Here is a 25738-nt window from a genome sequence, read left to right as displayed (position 1 = left end):
ATGTTCTAAGATGGGGTGCCTGGGTAGCTCAGTTGGTTAAGCATCTGCCTTCAGCTCAGGTCATGATCCTAGGATCCTGGGATGGAGCCCCATGTCGAGCTCCCTGCTCAGCAGGGAATTCTACTTCTCCCTCTCCCCTGCTCGTGCTCTCTCTCTCAAATAAATAAAATCTTTAATTAAAGATAATAATTGTTCTAAGATGAGTAAGATGCCAAAGGGCTCAAGATATCCAGCCAAATGCCAGTAATCCTGCTCTCAGATTCTAAGAGTTCTGCTTCTGTCCTCTCAATAGGCATTATGGTATCTCAACACCACAAGGCACATGACCGTGCTTGCTATTTAATATCTCCTGAAAAACAAACAAAAAGATCTCCTAAAAATCATCTTGCTTTCCTTCATTCCAAATTAACTATGTTGTGCTTACTTTATCTGCCTCAGATGGATCCAGGGCTCAGTTGACCCTACTAAGATATGAAATTACAGTTCCTGAATATAAGAATTTTAAACCTAGCACAGAGAACATTTTGTTTTCTAGCTAGGACATCCAAACAAAACACAATACCTTCTTTAAAAAAAAAAAAAAAACAAACTACTTTCTTTTCTGAGAGAGCATTTTGAAGAAAAAAAAGACATCAAGAAATAGTGGCTTATTTTGCTTTAATATCCCAAAATATTCGTGTGAATGGGACTATGTGGCAAAACAAGGCAGAAATCTGTAGACAAGCACGTCTCACTCTGAGGAAAGAACAGATCAGAGAGAAGGCACCAGAAATTGCATTTTGCTGGATCACATGTAAACAATTAATGGGGGAAGAATTCACCAAAGAGAAAGAAACTTGTGCTGTCATTTCATTGGCACATCCTAAGGATGAGAAATGGCCTCACTAGCTGATGTTCAACCTCCATCTCACATTGTAAACAGAAGGTGGTGCTAGGGAGACAAAACCCACACAACAGCAGGGCCTAGGGGCATGAAAAGGGAGGGACATTAGCAAAAGCCCCTGGGTCCTCTTTCCCTCATGGCATCTCAATCGGCAGTGTTGCACTAATATGCCATTCATCAACAACTGGTTAGTAGAAAAAACCAAATCCTAAAAAGCCTGGGTGAATACATTTTGTCTGTGTCCATGCTCTTCGATCAGATGACTTGGAGGGTCCTAGGGTAGAAAGACGTACTGCATCTGGCCTGTCTTCTTAGGTGATAACGGTGGGTGCAGTGCGTCCTGTCCTCTCTTGGAGTTGGGACACCTTCAGAGCAATGGAAATAAGGGGGGCCAACATGACCTGAGGAAGACACAAGGAGAATCTTTTCCATTACTTTCTCTAGACACAGAGCCATAGTACCAGCCCCAAGACTGTCTCCAAGAGTCATCTAACTGCCTCCTCCCATATTCCAAAGTCTCCTCAAACTCTGTAAGTCTAAACACAATCTTTCCCCCTAATATCTGCTTCCAGCATTCCCTATCTCAGTGACTCAACACCTCAGTCTATCATGTAAAGCTAAAGAACAACTTAGAGTTACACTTGACCCTTTTCGTCTCCCATATCCCCCTTGTCCAATTTATTCATAAGCCTAAGTGGCTTTTACCTTTCTAAGTATCTCTCAACAGCGACCATTTCTTACCATCCTGGGGCCACAGATCTTGCCTAATCAACATTCTCTTTCTCACCTGGAACAATAGTGCTTCCACTTCCACTTCTGCATCCTCCACTTTGTTTCCTCCACTGTACCCAAAGAGATCTTTCCAAAATGTGACAGCACTACCCTCCCAACTACCTCTCACTTAGGGGGAAAAAAATAAAAGAACTCTGCTGTTGCAGAATAATAGAACATTATATTTTATAAATATAAATATTATTTAATATTTTTTAATTTAAAAAATTTTTAAAGACCACTTCTCTAGCTCAACGGCCCACTTTAGAGATGAGGAAACTGGTACCTAAAAACATGAAATGATTTAACCAAATGACTCAAGGACAGAGCCACAAATAGTTCATTTCCTACTGCCCACTGTTACGTTCCCTCATCTTAATCTCCACCAACTCATTATTCCTGGATGAAAGCTGGAGAAGCAGCTCCGTATGCTGACCACACCACTTGCCTTTCCCCTTGGGGCTCCAATGGTCCCATTAAGGGCCAAGGCTGAGGCCCAGCAGCTCCAGAGTAAGGGAAGGCATCTCCTAGCTGGAATGGTGGTACACCTAGGCAATGTGGGCACCACATACCCTTCAGAGCCCTCCTCCTCCTCCTCTCCCTCTTCCCTTCTCGCTTTCCTCCCCTCTTCCCTCCCACCTACCTCCCTCCTTCCTCCCCCACTTCCCTCTCACCTCCAGAGGACTATGTTTCAAGGACTATGTTTCATCTTTCATTCATTCTTTATTATCTACCATTCCAGGTATTAAGACAAAAAACACAATTCCCTGCTTTTTTCCCTCTTGCTCTATTATTTTGTGGGTCTACAATGCAGACACCACTGCCTTTGGTTTAAGTTTTAGGGACACCTGTAGTACAACAGAGATCAGGCAATGACTGAAACTGAAGTCTGGCCACTGTAAAAAATGTAAAAGTGAAGCATCCTCTCACCTCCCTCTTTTTTTGTAATAAAAATAACTCTAAGAGCTTCCTCAAAAGCTAATCCCATGTGCCAGGCACAATGTTTAGAATTTTGCACCCCGTGTCTCCTTAAATCCCTATAGTAACTCTGAGAAGTAGGTCGTGTTCTGCCAGGAAACCAAGGCTCAGAGCACTGAAACGCCTTGCCCACAGACACACAGCTACTCAGGTGGCAGGAGCTGAATCAGAAAACAAGATCTGGGCAGCCCAGGTGGCTCAGCGGTTTAGCGCCACCTTCAGCCCAGGGCCTGATCCTGAAGATTGAGTCCCATGTCGGGCTCCCTGCATGGGGCCTGCTTCTCTGCCTGTGTTTCTGCCTCTCTCTCCCTTTCTGTCTCTCATGAATAAATAAAATCTTAAAAAAACAAAAAAAAAAAAAACAAAAAAAACCGCAAGATCTTTCTAAACCCAAAATTTATGCTCAAAACTGCTATGCCAAGGTTTTCCAAATGAGTTTCCGAGGATTTTAATCAGGTGTTAGAAGAAAAAAATCTTTGTGGAATAATAAGCATAGTGAAATGCTACTTTCACAGGTGTCTTTCCTGTAAGTTCTCCCAGAGCCCTCAAGGTACAGTGTGTTATGAATCCTGAAGAAGGGGTTAATGTACCACAGACCTACACTTCTTTTGGCTACGGAACTCTGGTTGGGGAGCATTTGTCAAGACCATCGTGTGAGGAACAAATGAGGTGAAAGTCCGCTGTGGGTCATAGTCTCCCCGTGGCTCCTCCCTTAGAGTGGCTGTCATCCCAGTTTTCTGCCCCAGCTCTGGCTCCAGGGACCCTCCTCACTCTGACATAGTTCTGGAGACCCTGGGCAGCTGGGAGTCTAAAGCACCAGGCTTCAAGTCTGCAGACTCTTCCACATAGACATTTGTTGCTGGGTCATGAAACTCTCTGCCCCAGTGCCAAATCTGGAACCAGTGTGTGCTCTGCCAGAAAAGGCTATCAGCCCAAGCAAAGTGGCAAGTGACCAGTGACAGACCAGAATGCCAAAAGAGGAGCTGACTTAAAGATGAGTTATCCTGGGACACCTGAGTGGCTCAGAGGTTGAGTGTCTGCCGTTATCTCCGGTCGTGATCCCAGGGCCCTGGGATCGAGTCCCACATCAGGCTCCCTGGGGATCCTGCTTCTCCCTCTGCCTATGTCTCTGCCTCTGTTTTTCTATGTCTCTCATGAATAAATAAAATCTTTAGAAAAAATAAAGATGAGTTATCCTGAATCTGTTGCTTACCAGGCATGTGACCCTATTAGCTGCCACTTCATCTTTCTCTGTTTCTTTATCTCTAGCAGGGATAATAATAGAGTCTACCTCATTTGAGACTTAAATGAGTACCTCCATTTCGGTAATGGGTTTAGAATAGAACTTGGCAAATAGAAAATGCTGAGATAATTGTTAGCTCTTAACTGTTGTTACGATGTACTGAAGGAGACATGGAGAAAAGTGAGCACACGTGTTTGACCATTTGAGAAATAGTGCGACTACCATCATTCCCTCCAACGGAATGAGCCAGTCAGGGCACAGGGCTTGGGCATCACCTGAGGGTCCTGGTAGATCTTGGCGATGTCCTTCTCATAGCTGTCGATGTACAGACGAATGGTGGCTCCTGCACTCCCAGTGCCGCTCAGTCGGAAGATGATGCGAGAGCCATCCGCAAAAATGAGCCGCAAGCCCTGGAGAGGATAAGCAGAGATGTTTTCATCACTAGCTGGAAGGGAAACTGAAGACTGGTAAATTACAAGGGATTAGCCTGGAGATCTAATTTCATCCACACTTGATCAATCGGAGGATTAGATCTGTGATAAATGACAGCAGTTAAGCGTCATGATCCTGCCCTGGTCAGACTGTCACTGTGTCCAGCCAAGGGGGACTGAGCTCATGGGGAGAGAAGCATTCCCAGGGTCAGGTGGGAAATCTGATCCAGGGCCTAGAGGTACTGTATGACACAGGCCTTCCCTCCCTTGCCTCTCCCCACTTCCCTGTAATTTATGGACTAACCATTCCAGTTTGAAGCCTAATAAATAAGTAAACAAATAAGTTGCTAGATGCAGAAATTTGACCCCCAGATCAGGAGGAAAACCTGGGCAGAATGGGCTGAAACCAGAGCAGAACAGATTCCAGACAGATGAGAGGAAGGCCTCTTTGCAAATCGCCAATAAAGAGCCTCAAACAGAGAACATGAGGCCACATGCCCTCACATGAAGCCAGCTATTCCCAACCTAGCAAGCAGGATTGAGTGATCACCTCCCCTCCGCTCCCCTCCATGCCTGAGGACTCCAAGCAGGGTGTGTGTGGGCGCCATGCCAAACCCATGCCCTTGACCCCCTGCTGCCTTCTTCTTTCCCTCCTGGCAGCATCTCTCATCCTCAAGAATCTTCTTGCTTCAGGGGACTTGAAGTTGAAGACTCTTGGGTAGGTATTTTGTCATCTGAGGTAGGAAAGTTCAGCAAGACAGTTATCTGAGAACTCTCTTGTCTTCGTGAGCCCATCATCCTTCCATACAAAGAAGAATTTCACATAAAGTCAAAAACCAACCAGGAGGAAAGACACTGCTCCTCAGTGTCACCAAAGACAGCTCCGCTTGTCACCAAATCCCACCCCATGTTTCATTGTGCCATTCGGCAGTAAAGATAGCAGATGAAACACTTGAAGTACCTTCCTGATTCAGTCATCTTCAAAGGGGAGGATACCGTTAATTCTCATTTATTGTTTCTTGCTTCCAGAAACCTACCAGGTTGGTCTACCTCTCCCACAGCTTCAACTTGAAGCTTCCAAATTCTTTTCACTTGATGGTAGATGCTATATCTACTTTGGAAGATTCTCCCTCCTACCTGGTCTTCCATTTAGATGCTCAGACTTTCTGATTATAGAACATGAAGCTGTTGAGTCGTTCCTCACAGAGTGCAGAGAGAGCAGTACCCGTGCTCATGCTGACACCCATCCCACATTCACCTCAGCTCCCCTCCTCCTTCCTCACAGATGTTGGGTACACTGTAGAGTTGGGGTTTACTTTCCCTAATTGCCTACTTTCTCTCTGAAGGCTTCTCTACAAAAACTTATACGCTGGCATCCTCTGGACCCCACCTTCCCCTTTCCATACCCACTTCCTACTCTACCCCTGACCTCTCTTTTTCCAATTATCTCAGACATCGCTTACAATCATCCAGAGTTCTCACAGAGGGTGAAAAGGCATAGGGAAAAAGCCTACTGTGCTAGCATTTTGAGGATGGGACACTTCTGGCGCTGAGGGTCGCTGTGGCCATGCTCCACCCACCCATCCATTGCCTGCTCTCCAGACAGACACTAAATCAATCCTGCGGTCCATCTCCTTCAAAGTTGTTGGATGCCTTGAGAAGGACCAGGCCAAAAATCTAGGTCCATGAAAAAAGCAACCTGGAAAGTTGTAAAAGAATTTTCATTTCCCTCTTTATTATCTCTGCTTCTAAATTATCAGTGGTGAGTCTAACCTGTGACAACAGCAGAACCAGAGGAGAGAGGACCCCAGGCCCCGGGTATTTGTGAGAAACCTGGTCAAGGACCAACCCAGCCTGCAACCCTGGGTCTCTGGCACCCAATGAGGGAAACCCTAACAGCTCTGTCTGTATCCAGACAGGGTCCAGGTTCTCAACTGAGATGTCTTGCTTATGCACTGCTGTGTTAGGACTGGCTGCAAGTCACGTGCTGCCGACAGTAACAGCTATCTAACATTTCTAAGTCTAGAACGCCTCATCAATTATTTTCTTCTTCTCTCTCTTTTTTTTTTAGAAATTAGGACATACCAGAGAAACGTCTATGATAATGCCTCTCGTGGCTGGCATTCTGCTATAATCTCTTGAGAGAAAAAAAGGGATTGGTAGCTAAGGCAGTAGTTCACCTTTTCAGCTTTAGATTCTAGGTCTCCCTTCTGCACATGCACTCAACACATGTCTTGCACAAAACTCTGGGGGATATAAAAATCCCTCTGGAGCCAAGGCTAAGAATCTCAGAATAAGGGACGTAGGGGAGTACACAGAATCAGGGCAAAACCCATTTTCCCTACAGGTATATTTGCAAGTTATATGTGACCCAGCAAAAAGCTGGCAATCATTTAAAAAAAAAAAAGGTAGCAAAGGACAAATGATTAAGTGGCTTTTTGCCTTATTCTCTTGAGATTTCAGAGATGAAGCTCTGAGGCCTCTCTCCCACTACACATAAATCTTCCTACCTGATTCCTTGAAACACTTCCATCCACTGGATCACTGTATTCAAAGTTATCAATTTTCTCCACGGTGTAAACTTTGTCACCCACTGGGAACTGTTTGCCCACGAAGGAGCGATCAGATATCAGGGCCTCCAAGTCCTTCATCATTTTGTTGGCACCCTCAGCCTCCACCTCCTCGTAATCATACCTGCAAGAAGTCACAAAGGTCGAGCCATGCACTGACTTCAGATCACACTGAGGTAGATTACGACTTTCTTCATCATTTATTTGGCCCTCCCCTAAACCTCCTAACTTTAGAAGAAGCTGGCAAAAGGCTGAGCTTGTCCGTCTCTGGGGAGGGAGCAGATCAGGGATGAGAAGAAGGCTTTGCAGGATTTCAGGGAAGGTTTAAGAGACTCTGAGTAAACAGAAAACCCCCATCTTGGCTTTTCTACAGAACAAGCTCGCTCTAGAAGCTTCAAAGGCTTTTGAGAGAGTCTAACATTTAATCACTGCATCCTGAGGAGGTATTATTAAATGCAATGCTCTCTCTAGAGGACTCTGCATCAAGAAACACATGAGTCAGGCATTTCTCTTCCAAACTCCTAGAGTTTCTTTGGGATAAATGCTGAGATGGTTCCCAGTCTAGGACCTGCCTGAGGCTGCTGAGATTTTGGTGAAGCAGAGTTCCAGTCTCCACAGGAGCTTCCTAAAGGGAGGCCAAGTTTTCACTGACTAGATAGAAGTGGCTAAACCCTAACTCTTTATATCTGAAACACCCCTGTCCTATTAGTGAGGGTGGATTCTGGTCCAAACTGCTTTGGGTTCACCCTGGCAGAGAAGAGCTGGTGTAGACACAGCAATGTCAAAGCATAAAAAAAAAAAAAAAAAGAAATTCTGACTGTTATGACTATTATTATTACTCTAAGAACTGTTCTTGATTTCTTTCTTATGAAGTTAAAGACTCTTACAGGTGGGTTTTCTTTTTCCTTTTTTTTTTTTTAAAGATGTTATTTATTTATTCATGAGAGACAGAGATAGAGACAGAGGCAGAGACTCAGGCAGAGGGAGAAGCAGGCTCCATGCAGGGAGCCCAACGTGGGACTCGATCCCAGGTCTCCAGGATCACGCCCTGGGCCAAAGGCAGGCGCTAAAGCACTTAGCCACCCAGGGATCCCCAACAGGTGGCTTTTCTTGACCTCTTGAGAGAGTTATTTTTTTAGAAGCTCAAGACAGCAGAGTCTATATTTATTTGCAATAGTGAAACAAATATGATATGTGCAAGATGACACCTCTGAGACATGAGAAATACTGGAGAATTAAGGCCAACCTGTTCTGGCTCCAGGATTCTATGAATCAAGGACAACAGTCTCCTTAATCTTTAAGTCAGCTTTTTCCCCTAGTTAAAATGATAAACAGCAAGAAATTATAACCAGGTGTTTGTGCTTTACATCTGTGACCTTTGGGTGTTTGGGGGAAGTGTTCTATAAATCCTAGACACAAAAGGGCATAATCAAAAGAATCTGGACTTTGGCATCAGAACTACCTACGAATCTAGCCTTTATCACTTACTAACTGTGCAACTATGAGCAAGTTGCTTCATCTAGCAAAATCTGTTGCCTTATCAATAAATGTTTTGAGGCTAGCATGAAAGAATGCACACAAAGTGCCTAAATGCAGGTTCTAGAGACTTTATTTGTGATAGTAAGCTGTACTTAAAATTAACAAAAATATGTTAAAATGATTTTTAGAAGGAGGCTTTTAACTGATTCAAGAGTGATCCCTTCTCTGAACAAACCTTCGTGACCTTATTCCATTGTGGCTACTATTCACTTGTTAACTCATTCATTTATTTATTCAAAGCATATTTACAGTGTCACTATGAGTGAAGTGTTTGGTGATCCCATGAAGCACAAAAACAGACATGGTCCTGTCTTCATGACATTCTAGGCTCTAGAGAGTTCATGACTACTGCTCTGAATTACCAGGTTTTTCTGGTTCTTAGAAAGTAGAGATCCTTGTCTTGGTTTTCAGGGCTACTGTTGCGATACCATGTGATAGTTTTTACTTATACCATCCTCAAAAGAATGACTTGAGGGAGAAAGACAGCAATGAATGTCTCTAAAGTCGATAAAAGCATTCTAATTAAGGAGGCTGAGTTGCTTAAGGTTTAATTCTTGTGAGACTATCCAGAGATCATGGACTATTCAATCTGTGATGTATTTTTTTAAATTCTCCAATTTAACTCACCTATTTTATAGAAAAGGCAAGTGAGATCCAAAGAAATTACATGTATGCCTTTCTTACAGATAAGCAATTCATCCACTCTTCTTTTTCTCATAATTCCTTTCAATAATTAGAACAGTGAGGTCTAGGAAAAATTTTGTTAGATTTTTATGCTTACCAGGGGAAAGGCATATTGGAATTAGTAAAAAGCCACCACTTGAAAAAAAACATTAATGACTTTTAAAAATAGAAGTATGCAAGGCAAAGAAGAATTACTAAGTATTCTAAGTATTTTGTTCACTGCTGAATCCCCAGTGCCTGGCAGAAAGTAGGCACACAGTATTTATTGAATCAATGAATGAAGTATTGACAAGTATGCAGCCCTTGGGGACCTATTTTAATGAGTCAGAAAAGTTGATTTAGACTAAGCATAATTGTTTCCATAATTTCAGGAAAAAAAAAAGTTTCCATACTTTGAGTGCTCCAGAGTTTATAAAACACTTTCAGACTCATATTTCATTTAATCCACTCAACGGTGGACTGTTATTTCCATTTCTACAAATGAGAAAAATGAGTACAATTTTCTGTTGGAGAGACGTTAAATGATTTCCCAATCCACAAAGGGGCAGAAATAAATTTCTAATATGTTCTTCTGAATCCAAATCCAATGCAATTATCATGTCCACCTGCAAGTACATTTTAAAAAGGCTTACAAGACATTTATTCTTTTGACTATGATAACTAAATTTTTAAGCGTCTTCTTTGTGGCTGACATAAAAGGTGATCCAGACTGAATTATTTTAAAAATCCTCAATTTATAGAGGCTAGATGAACTAGGATTTTATTATCAATTGAGAGACAAAAAAATTTGTACACATGAGAACTCTCTCTGCCTACTTCCCCACCCTACCTCCGTACCCCAGCCAGGCTGTGACTTACCTGGTGAAGAAATTCCGGCCATACTTTTGCCAGTGATCTTTGAGAATGTCCTCCACACTCTGTTTCCGGGCAGCTAGAATGGAGAGCCAAGCGAGGACAGCCCAGAGGCCATCTTTCTCACGAATGTGATCAGAACCTGGCAGGTGGACAGTAAGCAGCAATGAGAATTGTGATTTCTCCAAACAATATGGGAATAAACTCAAGAGTAAACATATAGACCCAACCAAAAAAGTCATAAAACTTTACTGAGGAACTTGAATACATGGAAGGAACCACATATTGAACAAAGCAAAATAATATTGAAAAGAAGTTGATGCTTCCCAAAGTAATAGAGATATTTATAGCAAATGCCAATAAAAATGTAAGTGGAATAGTTTGGTGGAACTTGATATATCATTTATAAAGTATAAATGTGAGCAAAAAAAAAAAAACCCAAACAACAGAAGAACATCACCATTATATTCAATAATTAAGTCTGGTAGTTTAATGAAACAAAAGAGAGCACCTAGAAAGAGACCCAAACACATATGTGACTAGAATATATGATAAAGGTGTTACTTCAAGCCTGTAGGAAAAGAATGAATTACACTTTTTTAAGCAGTATTTAGATAACTAGCTAGACAGTTGGAAAAAAATTCAACTTTTTCCGCTATAAAACACTGTACCAAAAAAGATTTTCAGATGGATTACACATTGAAATATAAAATTTGGAAAACTTTAAATCCTCAAAGAGATGTATAAATAAAAGATATATAGAGATATAAATATAATTTAAATATATAATAGAAATATAATAGAAAAAATATATATATTTTTAAGTCATGGGGATGGCAAATACAGGTAAATTCAGAATTCATAAATGAAAAATATGTATCTGTCTATTAAAAATGATCATTTCTACCAGCAAAATAGCTATAGATAAAAGGCCACTAGAAAACTTTTTAAAAAACCACATTTGCAATATGAAGTAGATGTTTAATGCACCTCAGTATAGAAAAAAATTTATGTATTAACAAGAAAAAAGTGAGATTTCAATAGAAAAATAGGCCAAGGATATAAACAATTACCAAAGAATAAATACAGGTACCCAATTACATAAGAAGCTAGTATTATTTTTTAAAGCAAATTAAAGTTAAAACTACAATAAGAAATTGCAACTTGCTTGACAAATGGCCACAGATTTTTAAATGAGAATACCCAGTACCAGGAGAGGTATAAGGGAAATGGGATTTCAGCATGCTGCTGCAGGGAAAGGTATAATCTTCTGGAGAGTAATTTGGCAAAAAGTATCAAAGTCTTAAAAATGGATCTACCTGTGGATCCAGCAACCCCAATCTAGGATATCTTACTTTAACCAACAGGGATTTGGTTAGATCAAGTATGGCACATCTGTCCCCTTCTAAGGCACTTGCTAAAATCTTTACCAAAATTCACAGATTCGCTCATCTGGATGTGCTTCTAAGGACGGAGACCCTTTTCCAAGAACCTGATGTGGGACACAACTCTCGTTTTTTGCCCTTAACATCCTAATGCTAAAAAGGAAACAAAACAAAACAAAAAACAAAACACACCACACGAGGACCATATTGAGCACTACTTTCTGACTTCTGAATAGGACTCAGTACAACCCCTCTCTGACAGTGCTTTGTATATTAGTATACCTTGAATTCTTTATGTGCCTTTGTGCCCTTCTTGACTTCCCACTGGGTTTTACTCTTCCTAGAACATCGAGTATCTCACAATGCTGACTATGTAATAAGTATGAGTTAAGTTTGTTTCCTTCCTCTTTTCATCCTTTTAGACCCAACTCAAATGTCCTCTCCCATCTGGGACTAGTTTCCAGCTTCCCTACACAGTTATGAGCTACTTTCTTTCTCTTTCTTCTCCCATAGCAACCTGCTCAAAACCTCTGCTGTGGTACCATATTCCTTAATCATCTATTTATGAGCCTTTCACCCCACTTTTCACGTATTTCTTAGAGACATCTCTTACTTATCCTTATAACTAAGTCTGGTGACTAGAATAGCACACGGAATAGTTAAACTCATCCACTGCATTCCTTTACAGTTGTTCATCAGTTAATTAATCTATTACAATATTTTTTCCTTCCCTTGTTTGGTTCATAAAAACACCAACTTTTTTCAAAAGATCTCTTAAGTAAGATACCACTTTTATAAACAACAGTTCTCAGAACTTGGAGGCTGATAAAACTGGAGGTTAGGCAATACTTTTAGCACCTTATGTAACAATTTTTTGGTTTACCTGATTTTATTATCTATGAACTTTTATATTTTCCTGTACTGCTATATCAAGGAACAGAAATTAGCTCTCTGGCTCTTATAGTGTTTACAAATGATGTTTTGGCAATAGTTCACCATGAGCAGCAAGATTCTGGCAGCTTCTCCTATATATTGAGAATTCATGACAAAAGTATACAACTTGGAATTATTTGTCTGTGCTCCCATGGGTATTTTTCTTCCTTCCTTCCTTTTTTTCTTCTTTTTCTTATTTTGTATTTATTTATTTCTTTAGGCTAGACTGAAAACATAGGAGGCAGTTATCCTTTGTGCTTTTCCTGTTCTAAGTAAATAATTCAGCTTTTTATTTAATGAGGAAATGAAAATAAAATCTAAACATCTTACCCAACTCTGACCAAGTTACTTGGAGATAAGTAAATCACATACCTAATATCACCAACAAAATATCTGCCTTGGATAACATACTCAAATATTCTATTCCATTTGCACAATCTCTAGTCTCTCTGGAAATTCTAACTACTCTCACTAATTACCTTCATGTTATCAAAACTCTAGGTAACTCTAATACTCAGAAAGTCTGGGTACATTTTTTTCTTTCTTTCTTTTTTTTTTTTAATTTACTTATTTTATTTTAGAGAGAGAACAGGGGAGAGACAGAGGGAGAGACTCTCAAGTAGACTCCCTGCTGAGCATGTAGCCCAATATGGGGCTCAATCTCAGGATCCTGAGATCATGACCTGCGCTGTAATCAAGAGTCAGATGTTCAACCAACTGAGCCACCCAGGTGCTCCAAAAGTCTGGACACATTTCATTTTCTTTAGGATTCTGATGAATGATGACAAGCTATTAGTTAACAAAATAAAAATAAAAAAATAAGGCAATAGTGTATATGTGTGTGTGTGTTTCTAAAGTTGCTGCTTATGTAGTCATGGCAGTTGTGTTTCAGTGGAAGATGCTTTATATTTAAACGTCACAAAACCAGAATCTGAAACTCTGTTTTTTTTTTTTATAAATTTTTTTTATTTATTTATGATAGTCACACACACAGAGAGAGAGAGGCAGAGACACAGGCAGAGGGAGAAGCAGGATCCATGCACCGGGAGCCCGACGTGGGATTCGATCCTGGGTCTCCAGGATCGCGCCCTGGGCCAAAGGCAGGAGCCAAACCACTGCGCCACCCAGGGATCCCTCTGTTACTTATTACCTTAATTTTTCTAAGTCTCGGTGTCTTTGACTATAAAATGGGGATAATGTTACCTTTTTCACACAATTGTAAGACTTTACTGTGATAAGAGAGTTGAAATATTTATGAACTGTTAAGTACTGTATAAATGCAAAATACTATTATGGATAAGAGAAAAACAAAGAAACATTTGGGGAAAATGAGGGCTTTCCACTATCTTATTAAACTTTCAGAAAGAATCTCTCTTAACTGTACATATTGGTAAAGAAAATGGAATAGAACCCAGTATGTTTCTTTCTCTGGACAGTGGCATTACAGTGTTTTCCTCTTCTTCCTCATCTAATTTTCCTACTATGAATGTGAATTATTGGCATCATTTCTTTTAATTTAAAAAGAGGAAAAGAAGCCAAGCTCCCATAATTTTGAGAAAAGGGAAACACTGCCAGCAAACACCCCTCTGTGTCCTAGCTGACACACAGGCAGAGGTGGGGTTTGCACTGGGTGTCTTCACACTTGGGCCAGCTCACGGACTGAGTGCATGGGAATCCTGCCCCATCAGCATCTTCAAACACCTGCCACTTCGCTTTAGCCTAATCAGCACCTTGTGATAAGTATAAACCCAGCTCAGTCACGGTGTACTCTGGGCCTCAGCCAAGAAAAATGTCAATCCTTGCTGAGGGAGCCAAAAGCCAACAGTTTAGGGATCAGGTTCAATTTACCAGTATGGGCATCTGGGGAGTGCTGGTTGCCTGCCTCTGCCAGGGGATGGGTCTCAGGATGGGGCAATGGCAAGTGAAATAGAGCTATATGGAGTTGTCTGAAAACACTTGCATCTGTCTTTCTCTTTCTCTGTCCATCTTTAGCTCCCCTTTGGTCTTCTTCATCTTTTTTTTAAAAAAGATTTATTTTACTCATTTTAGAGAGAAAGGGTGGGGAGGGGCAGGGAGTGAGGGAAAGAGAGAAACAAAAGCAGGCTCTTTGCTGAGTGCAGACCCTAACACAGGGCTCAATCCTGCAACCCTGAGATCAGACTGAAGCTGAAACCAAGAGTCAGATGCTCAGCCAATGGCACCACTCAAGCACTCCTCCCTTTTGGTCTTCTACACATGCTACTCTCTCTGCCTGAAAATTTCCACTCCATAAACACCTATTTGCCTGGCTAACATCTGCAATTACTTTCAACTTCACCCCAGCCCAGGATGGCTTTCTTGTTTCCCTCCATGCTCACCCCTAGTGTATCTAACACCCCTATCTGTTCTTACCCCACCTAGACCATGAGCTGTATCCCTAACTGGTGTGTCTGGCACACAGTCAATAAGAGTTTGCTCCAAGAATGGTCAGATGCTAGCTGACTGGCTGGGAGGTTCAGCAGAGCTGCTCTGTTCACAGTCTTGTCTTCTTTGGCTTTTATTACACAAATGAATTTACTCTGAAAGGACAAGTAAGCTCCTCAGGAAGGCTTTCCAGATCACTCCAACCTTCAGGGGCTCTCCCCCAGCAAGCTCCGGACCTTCCATTTAGCAATTAACCCAGAACTGCCTTGTGACTAACCCTGGAACTGTTTCTTTTGGAGGAATCTAGTAAGCATCTGACAGGCAAGAACCATGTCTTAACCCAAACTCCATTTTATACTCAACAAATACGAATCAGTGCCTACCATGTTCCAAGTACATGAGAAAATACCAAGATGAATAAGACATGTTCCTTGCCCTCACAGATTAGCATAGACATACAGGTGAGGGAGATGGACATGCAGGTAATAGTTTAACTGAGTTAGTTATAATTAGGTTATCAGCCTAGTTTTAGTGGGGTAGGCTGTCTGGGAAATCTCCAGAGACAGGATGTTCTAACTTTTCCATGGGGACTTTACCTACAGGAAAATGTACTCAAGAGCTCTGCAAATTAGAATGTGCTGAGAACCAGACAGAAAATCAAATCCCCTACACCACAGAACCAGGTTACCTGACAGTAAAGCTCCCAGGGCACCCTGTCCTTCACCACTGATCATTTTGCACACTTGTAATTACCTGATTACAGCCTGACTTCTTTTCCCAAATGTGGACTCTACAGAGCCCTGCACAAGATCATACCCACTGTGCCCCAAAGTCTCACTCAGTATCTGGGATACAGTTAAAGTTCAATACACATTTGAGGAATGAGTCAATGAAAAGAAGTACAAACATGAAAAACTTTTCACACGAAATTAAAAGAAATTTGCAAAGCATCAATGCTGTGCTCCTTCAAGTTATCACTCCTACATGATGCATCATCGCTAAAGCCTTTTAAAGATGAAACAGGAAAAAAATGTTACTAACCTCTAGACCTGGCCAGATCATAATTTGCTGGCATATTTCTATATGATACCTGGTTCGTCCTCAACTCCTTCCTAACCCTCTGTCCCAGCCCTCCATTTTCCTGAGGGAGAATTTCAAAGGCAGTGATATTCTATTCTATCTGGGACTGCACTTTCTATTTCCTTCCCTATTTCCCAACAAATTCAAGGCGGGACAGAACACCATTTTGCCCTCTGCCATTGTGTATAAACAAGTGTATCATCATCCACAGTTAGGGGGAAAAATAACTTTGCATCATGAGATCAACCCAAAATAATAGGCTCACCCTGTCTAGTTCTGGGGCCCATTTCTGAGTCGCTTTACCCTGGCATTTGTAATGCTGATGTGTGAGGAAGTGTCCTAACCTCTGTGGCTATGGTAATCCTGTGGACACTTGCTGTTCCTCCATCACGGACAGACTAATGTATGCTTGGTAACATTGGTAATATTATGGCTTGTGTTTTGAAATGCTGATGGTTTGTTTTATTTGGTGAGCCAGTTCTTCTGAAGTCTGACTCCTTTGCACTTCTTTGCAAGTCAACTTCCTTTTCTTTATAAAAGCTCAACAAGACCTTGGGTCCCTGACTCTGGACTACAGAGTGGGAATGGTGTTAGAGTCCCCACAAGAGTGGCAGATGGCTTCAAAACATCAGGTAAGGATTCTTCACTGAGATGGGTGCTTAAGTAGAAGAGCACTGACTGCCAACTATGATTCCAACAACACACAGGAAATCACACTGAATGACTTTTAAAGTCTGTTCATTTCCAACCCTAGGATTCTGTTTATCTAAATGGAAGGTACCAAGTGAACAGTGTGTTCATTCACTCATGCATTGAACAAGTGTTTGCTGAGCCCCTATTCTATGCTGGCCTGTATAGGAGGCTCTGGGGATATGATGGAGAATAAGACAGATGTAATTCCTGTCTTCATGGAACTTATAGTCTAGTGCTGCCAACAGATTTTAGTTAAGTAACCATAAATAATTTTAAAATTACAGCTATAATATACGCAACAAATGTGTGTGCCATGGGAGTCAATAAGAAAGGGACTGGACCCACAGTGGAAGGTTAGGGAGGCTTTCCCGAGAAATTGCCTCTGCTCTCACCTGAAAAAATATGGAAATAAATGACCCTGTACTCAATGAAGCTATAGAATTGAAATACTGCAAGGCTTGTTTAATCACTAATGTCCACTCTGAGAAATTGTAAAGAAACTTCAGGAAGCAGTCACCAGAAAGGAACTAGCAGGTGGAAATTAACTCCTCTATAAACAAGGAGATCAGAAGTTCAGTTAAATGACTTCAGCTGCCACTCACTCACAGCAGTAGAGACCCATAGCTATGCAGCTTGGTTTTTAAAATGTTTATTTCAGAAACATTACAGAACAATTTTCTCTTTTTTCAAAGGGAAAGAGCTTGTGGATCATTCTCATGATGCATTCTTTCTTTGGACAGAAGAGACATCTAAGGGAAGATAAAATCATGGTTGGCACTTAGTATTTGGGTCAATAAATAAAGAGGTAGAAACTTTAGCAAGAAATAATTTAAAGTCTAATGTCTGGGTTCAAAGAAATCAATCCCTCAAATGAACAACAAACTTTCGTGGCAAATTTGCCTGAGTACAAAATTAAAGGGGATTAATTATCCTCATTATATGGGCTAACCAGTATTATGAACGGTCCTGAAAGCTAACATAAATGAAAGCTATTTTCTAAAAAAGCACAGGGTCCAGTTCTCTAGAAATAATCATTCCGCTCTAGTCTTTACTTCTCAGTTAGGTCATTGGAGATTTGGGCTCAGTTCTGGACATGATCTAAGGGGCCCGGTGAACTTGGAAGCATCTAGAAGCTGGTAGCTGGGTATATAAACAATGTGAAGTGAGGAATGACCAGGGAAACTAAGGATGGGTAGCCTGGAGAGGAGAGGACCCGTAAGCTGCCTTCCAGTAGGTGAAGCCCTGTCATGTGAAAGGAACCACTTGCTGTCTCCAAGTTTGTCTCAGCCAGTCCATATCAGGGACTCCTATATGGCTCCAGGGTTTGGACTCACCTTGCCCAGTACTTCCCACATGGATCTGTAGGGCCAAGATGTTACTAGATATAATACACACACACACACACACACACGACAGAGAGAGAGATACAGCTAAGTACGTTTAGGTAAAACTGTATAAAGAGGATTCCTTACAGTAGAATGTTTTGGAATCTTTGAATGCTAATTTTATTATGAATATCCAAGACAGAGAGCTATATTCTAAGTTTCCCAATCTCTACTGAACTCAGAACCCTGTTCTGGAATTAGTATCCTTCCACACACCCATACACCCTGGGAAACCTTGTTCTAAACTTTTCTCCCTTTCACTATGTTCAGCATTGATACATGTACAGGGGGTTAGGGAACCAAAGGTTAAGACATGGTCCCTTGCCTTCAAAGACAGCTTCATCTATAAAAAAGAATGACTGAAAGCAATCCTGTACTTGATAACATTGGGAAGGGGTGGGTATTTCATGGAATAAGACCACCTCATCGGTTCGTGGACATTCATCTGGTATCCCATGGAGTAACGTGGCATCATATATATTTATGAAGTAGGATAGGGCTAAGCAGTGGCCTTGTATTCCCTGACCAAAGACAGAGAATGTTCAGAAACCATCAAGTCTTCTTGGTGGACACTGTTCAACCCCAAGATTCATCTATCTTTCTTATATTCTCCAATTCTATCAAATCAATTCATTACCAAGGAGCATTACAACTCCCTCAGGGATACCAAATTTCTAAGAACTTTGTATATAGATGCCTCAAATTTACCAGCTCATTCTACCCATCCTATGCCAGATTTTGTAAGAAATGAAATAAAATCAGCATTCTCCTTTCTTTAACCTAGTATGAACTACAACCTAGTTGCAAGGCTTAGAGAAGGCTCGATTTTGATCCTTGCTTTGCTTTGGTACTAAAGAACCAAGATCAGTCCTTTTACTTCAAAATACTGGGTAAAAAGACTAAAGGGCCATGTGCCTGAATGGATGTTTCAAGAGGTGAGAAACTGATGTAGGTCGGAGGAGGCCAAAGGGAAGGTCATGGAAGTTAGGACTTCAGTATTTGGACAGACAGGTAGAGAGGAGGAGGGAGAGCACAGAAAGAAGGGTGTAAGGGTCCTGAAACGTGTCCCCAGCATGCCACCACGTTCCCCTCTCTCCTCAGACTAACAATTTATGCAGACATCCTCATGGACAAGGACATATTTTTAATTTCTTGATCACCTAGCAAATGTTCCACCCTAACAGTTTCCTTTCTTTTAACCGAAATGAATCATAACTTGTTGCCACAGCAAACTTGGGCCTGTGAAAGATAAAGATTTAATGCTGCACTGAAACCTCCTTTTAAATAAAAACGAAAAACTGACTCGCTCCACCATATTTCTTTCCAGAAAGGAAAACATTTATAAAAGTTTCCTTGACCACGGAGGGAAGAAACCTATGTTTATCGCTCTGTTTAATCTCTACAGACGCACTAACCATGCCGCCCAGGAGGCCCCCAAACTTCCTGTCTTAGTGGATGAAATCCTCTGGAAGTAAAATTAGCCCTCCTCAGCTGAGCACACTCATGGCTTTTCAAATGTGTATACTTCATCAGGGTTGTTATAAATAAACTGCATCTTGATTTAGGCTACATCGGCCACGGGTGCTATTTCAGTCCTGCCTTAGCAGTGGGAAGCGTTCCCCACAAGTCATGTTTACAGGCAAGGAAACGATAGCACAGGCCACGCACTCACCAGTCCCGAAGCTCTCTTCCCCACAAAGGGACAGTTTGCTTGCATCCATCAAATTCCCGAAAAACTTCCAGCCAGTCGGGGTTTCATACAAAGCGATCTTTGTAGCATTAGCCACCCTTCAAAGGCATGAAATCAAAGTTACATCACAGCAGGACTGTTAGCTTAGCCATGTGAAGGAGGAAAACTAGCAACCATTATTGTAATCAAGGGTCCCATTTAGCATTGCTCAGAGGTACACATAATTCTAAGATGGGTGGAAAATCGTAGGAGAAAACTAGTGCACAATGGGCCATTATACGTGGAGTCAGAGGAGGGGGTAGAAGAGGAAGAAGGAAGAATTAATTCAGGTCACTGAGTTTAATATCTTAGAAGAAGCAACAGTAGCAAAAATGTGCAAAGCTAATTTTGAGGCTATTTAAACTCAACATGTTTTGGATACAGACTGCATCTGTCACCACTCCATAGAGAACAAAAGAGTGATGTTATGCTGCAATTAGAATCACAGAATCATAAAATATTGGGTCTAAGAGATCACCATTTTACAGAAAAGGACACAGGGTGTAGGAGGTTATGTGACCAGCCTAAGGTCACACAGCCAGGATGACCAACGGCCTGCTATTCAGCTGCCCAGTCAATGCTCCTTTCATTTCACCAGAAGGCTCAGAAAGGACAGAGTCTAGGGGGTCTCCCATCTGTACAACTTCCGCACACTGCTCCTTGGTCCCTTGTCCCCTTCAACACATCTTTTACTCCTTTCTATGTACCTGTAGACTATTTAAGACTTTTAAATGACATTTTTTTTAAAAGATCCCTTTCCCTCTGAAAAGGAGGAATAATCTGCATTTCATTCACTGTTTTAATAAGTTCTGCCTTTCAGAATGCTCATCTTATTGCTAGCAAAGCAATGTCAGATGCTAACATTTGAGGAGAATTAAATCTATAATCTTGAAAGCTCAAAGTACAATAAACTTTTACCTGGGTAATGAGTTATTTCCATTGTGATTCTATATTTAGATTATTAATTTTTCCAAAATTTAGAATTAAACTGCTCTTGGATGACACAGAATTAGACCTGCTAGGTCTAATTACAACAGCCTGGCTGAAATCAGCTCACAACTTCAGGTGCAGGATGTGGAGGCAGAAGCACCAGGTTCTAATTCTAGCTCTGATTTAGCTATGGGGTCCTCAACAAGACAGCTAACCTCTCTGACCTTTAGGTTCCTCTTCTTTAGGATAGGATTGCTGTGAGGATCAATTAAGATGGTGAATGTTAAAAAACTCCGTGTAGAGTATAAACCACTCTATGAATATTAGTCATTAACTTCTTCTTAGCAGAAGGAAGTCAGCACTAATTCTATAACACACACTTCTCCCCTCCCCCACAGTAGGAAACTACTACATGGCCCAGTTGAGCCAATTAGAAGCAAAGGTTCTGGGTTCAAATTCTGACTCAGCCATTTACTAACAGGGTAATCTCAGGCAAGTAACTTTATTTCCTTGTCCTTTTGTTTTCCCACATGGAAAGTAGGATTATAGATAGCATTGACCTCGCGAGGTTGGCTTGATAATTAAATGACTTAAAACACAAAGTACTCAGTGTCTAGCACAAGGCCATGTTCAATAAACATTATTTATTACTAGAAGAACCTAGCTATATCCATTTTGCTTTCTTCTCTGACCTTGACCTTTTATTCATTCACTCATTCCTTATCCATTCATTCAGCAAAGATTTACTGGGCACCTAACACATTCTAATTAACATTCTCCCTAAACTTCATATATTATTTCTTATATTTTTGCAATTGTTTTACATGCAGTCTCACAAGACACCTTAAAGCCTTTTTAAACGAGGGGCTATGAAATAAATAAATAAACAAACAAACAAACAAACAAGCAAATCAGAGATATCAAGTGTTTATTGTCACTGGTTCCTTTCTTATAAAAACTGAATATAATTTTCCTTAACTATTTGAGCTTTCTGTTTATTTGCATTTGGGATAAATGAACCTTTACTGTGTTTGGGTATGGATGGGCATCCAGCAAGGGCTGGAGGTGGAATGTCTTTCTGAAAGTTCTTTGATACACTCATCTTACTTCAAATCACTTTTTTGCTCAAACTGTGCACCTGTGCTAAAGGACAGTGATGATTCCCTAGAATGATGTCTTCAGGGTAGTGAGGCTGCCATCTGCTCCTTTCTTCATTAACGTTCGATTGTTCCTTTTTTTTTTTTTTAAAGATTATATTTATTTATTCATGAGAGACACAGAGACAGAGAGGCAGAGACACAGGCAGAGGGAGAAGCAGGCTCCATGCAGGGAGCCCGACATGGGACTCGATCCCAGGTCTCCAGGATCATGCCCTGAACTGAAGGTGGCGCTAAACCGCTGAGCCACCCGGGCTGCCCTAATTGTTCACTTTTTAAAGGTGTGTTGAGTGTGTGTCCTACTATGCACCAGGCACACTATGGGATATAAGTGAATAAATAAGATAGTCTTTTCTCTGTAGAAGTTTACAGTCTAGCAGAACAGACAGTTAAGCAAACAAGCTATCAGAACAGTGTGGTAAGTGCTGGAATGGGAGAAGTGCAGGGTCATAAGGAAGCATGGGGAGGGGACATCTAATCCAGAAAAAAACCCACCCACTCTTCATAAAATAAACACTAATATGTGGAATATAAAAAGCAAAACAAACACACAAACAGATTCTTAAATACAAAGAACAAATGGGCGGCTGCCAGAGGGGAGGTGGGTGGGGGATGGTGAAATAGGAGATGCGGATTAAGAGGTACAAGTCACAGACATGAAAAGCACAGTGTTGGGACTATAGTCAGACAAATTGCAATAACAATAATCATATTGTTATGCGTAACCATAAGATGGGGACTCCATTTATTGTGGTGAGTACCAACAATACATAGAATTGCCAAATCAATATATTATATGCCTGAAACTAATAAAACACTGTATATTGATTATACTTCAATAAAAAAAATTTTAATACAATAAACATTTTGCATATACTATACCTCAGATGCTCTAGCTGCAAGGGGAAGAAGAATGTTCTTAACATAGAGAAGAGCCTGGTGAGGAAAGGGAATGGAGAGACTTACCTGTCCAGGGCCCCACTGGTAGGCATACTGCGGGCAAAGCCTCGGACCCCAGTTTGCTGGAAATATGGAATGCTGAAGATGTTGGCAGCAATGACAGCCACGGAGTCTGAAGGGTTCACAAAGAAACCATGCTTGCCAAGAATCATGTTTCGATCCTTTGGGAGAAGGGGGAATTCAAAGGAAGAGCTTTTAATAAAACTGCTGAAAAAACCAAACTATCTTACATTGGGGCAGGGGAGGGGTTATAGAATTTTAAATGATAAAATTTAAAACGGATACTTTTATTCATACTGGGTTCTAAACACTGGACTTTGTTTCTAATGGATCTGCATAGTACCACGGTGCCGAAGGCATCCCCATGCCAAAAATCTAAAACTGTTTTCAATTAAAGTGAATTGAAACTCCTTCTGAACCGAAAACTCTGTTCTTCCTCCAGAGGCCAGCTGACTTTAACCTCCCAGACCTTTTCCAAACTCTGGAATCAATCACCTCTCTCCCAGAGGAGAGAAGAAATTGAAATAAGAAAGGAAATGTTGGTTATTCACATAGTTTGGTGAGTCTACCAGGCATCTTTCAAGGGACAAAGCAGATTTCTTCAAGAAAGGGCTCCTAAATTGTGACTCCTTCATTTTGATGCAGAAACCAGCAAAACATGCTGCCACCCTCACTGCTTCCTTCCTTGGTGCCTGGTATACAAGAAGTACTCAAGTAACTCAGAGTATGGAGGAAAACTCCCATCATGCACTGCTTCAGAAAGATTCTGAAAATTTTGATATTGGAAAGTTAATTTTTTTTAAGAAATAATGGATTCTAGCTGAATTTAAGGAACAGAGCAACAAAAATTTTTTTCAGCTAAGTATATGTGTAGTGCCTACCATCTCTAAGTACCAAGGATATAAACCTTACTAAAATACATTTCTTCCTTGTCTGTTAGTCACCAGGGTAAATAAAACAGCCTGTTTATTATAAAGATACTAATTGTAGAGAAAGAATAAAAGGTTAATTCTCTCATTATAGTTTTATCATTTAGCTAAGGTGAATGAACAAATGGGTATATTATAAGGACAAAACCTTTTCCATGGGTTGAATAAACCTAGGATGGATTTCTAGAACGTGACCAGCACATGAAGCACACCAGTCATCATATCACAACTGAGCCCTGATCACCCTGCCACTCTTAGAAAACATGAATATCTAGGGCAGCCTGGGTGGCTCAGCGGTTTAGCGCCGCCTTCAGCCCAGGGCGTGATCCTGGAGGCCCGGGATTGAGTCCCACGTCGGGCTCCCTGCATGGAGCCTGCTTCTCCCTCTGTCTGTGTCTCTGCCTCTTTCTCTTTGTATCTCTCATGAATAAATAAATAAAATCTTTTAAAAAATTTATTTAAAAAAAAAGAAAACATGAATGGCTAAAACTAAACACATGGGATAGATTTCAAGGACTCATTCCTGTTCAAGAGAATCTTCTAATAACTTAGCCCTGACTGTCACTCACTCATGAAGTCCACAGGGCCCAACAGAAGCAGCCTGCTTTTTCCCACTTTGAAGGATCAGGCCTGGTCTATAATCATAGTTCACTTAAACTCACGTGTACCCACCCCATCTCCATCAAAGGCAGCCCCAAAGTCGTGTTCTCCTGTTTTCATGGTCTCCACCAGGTCAGCAGCGTAGGTAAGGTTGGGGTCAGGGTGGTGGCCTCCAAAGTCCTCCAGAGGGACACAGTTAACTGCTGAGTTTGCAGGGGCGCCTAGCTCTTCGCAGAGGATCTTCTTCACGTATGGTCCCACAACTATGGAAAATGTAAAATGAAGAATCAGAAAATATGACTTATTAAATAAAGCACATCAGGATCAGGGGAGGAGGTGGAGGCATTCTAAGGAGAATGGCGTGAATGACCATGAGAACATGAAACCTCTATTCAGGGACTGGTGAAGAAGTAAGTCAGGCAGAAGGATTTAGCAAAAGGAATAATGAGAGGTTCGGTTGGAAAAGGTAGGGCTAGTTGAGGACAGCGAATAGGGGAAGGGACGGGAGCTAACTTCTTTGAATGACCTACTGCATACCTATGCCATGTGCTTGGTGACCATTTTCACCTTCAAAAACAAAAAGAGCTCACAATGTGGTAGGGCTGAGTGCTTACAAGCTTAGACTCTGGAATCAGAGTGTCTGGGTTCAAACCCCAGCTCGGTTCATCATTGGCCATACAACTTCGGGAAAGTTATTTAATCTCTCTAGGTCCCCAGCTGCCCTATCTGCAAAATGAGGATAATAATAGTAGCTAACAGAGTACTAGCTCACAACCTAACAGGGTTGCTGTGAGGATTCAGTGAGTTAATAGATAGGAAGCCCTGAGAACAGTACCTGGTACGTATGTTATAAATGTTTGCATTATGATTATCACCTCTACTTTATAGATAAGAAAACCGGTCTGAGTTGAAGCCATGTGCCCAAATTGTCATATCCAGTAGGAGTGGGAGCTGGGATTTTGAGCCCTAATCTTCCCGCTGTACCCAGCTATCAGACAAACTCGTTAAAAACACAAACCATAAACAAAAAGGAAGAACTACGAACATCAGGAAAAACCAGTCATATAACGTTTATGGCGACATTCAATACAATTACCGAGAACATTCATCTCTAAAACGCTGAGAATGTGTTTTCATCAAGGCAGGTACTGACACCAGTGTAGGCCACAGAGCTCAGAGCAGTATAGAATATGCATCTCCAGTTAGGGGCCACATGTGAAGGAGGCTATGGACACACCATGGGATAAGGTCAGAACAGCCAGGGCTATGAAGGATATGGAAACTGAGGCATTAGAGGAACTCCTGAAAGGCCTGAAGAACAAAGTCTACTTCATGACCAGCTTCTCCTACCGCACAGCCTATCACAAGCCCATTCTTTTTGCTTTTTCATTTCAAGTTTTTATTTACATTCTAGTTAGTTAACAAAGCCCATTCTTAAGTCATTCTCATTTCCCTACCATAATATGTCTTACGACTTCACGGCTTTGTGGCAGCTGTTGCCTCAGCTGGAAATGACCACCCTACCCTAGATCTTTCTTTCATAAAAGCTGAGTTGGTTGCCAAGTTCTTCCAGGAAACCTTTCTTAATACTGCTAGTCAAGTT

The 25738-nt window shown here is 41.2% G+C and overlaps 1 protein-coding gene across 2 annotated transcripts in view; it reads right to left on the bottom strand.

Annotated features, from left to right (window-relative positions):
* Positions 1-640: 640 nt before the first annotated feature.
* The window catches only part of PGM1 (phosphoglucomutase 1), a 62339-nt gene continuing 37241 nt past the window's right edge, over positions 641-25738 (bottom strand). For both annotated transcript variants that reach the window (XM_055305810.1, XM_055305809.1), the window contains exons 5-11: positions 24208-24398; positions 22613-22767; positions 19503-19618; positions 9958-10093; positions 6817-7000; positions 4151-4285; positions 641-1284 (exon numbers count right to left, since the gene is read on the bottom strand). In XM_055305810.1, coding sequence (XP_055161785.1) covers positions 1195-1284; positions 4151-4285; positions 6817-7000; positions 9958-10093; positions 19503-19618; positions 22613-22767; positions 24208-24398 — 1007 coding nt within the window. In that variant the 3' untranslated portion in view covers positions 641-1194. The remainder of the gene's footprint in view (positions 1285-4150; positions 4286-6816; positions 7001-9957; positions 10094-19502; positions 19619-22612; positions 22768-24207; positions 24399-25738) is intronic.

Source organism: Nyctereutes procyonoides, unplaced genomic scaffold (genome assembly GCF_905146905.1).
Source record: "Nyctereutes procyonoides isolate TBG_1078 unplaced genomic scaffold, NYPRO_anot_genome, whole genome shotgun sequence".
In the NCBI taxonomy this organism is placed as follows: Eukaryota; Metazoa; Chordata; class Mammalia; order Carnivora; family Canidae; genus Nyctereutes; species Nyctereutes procyonoides.
This window is presented reverse-complemented; position numbering and strand designations above follow the sequence as displayed.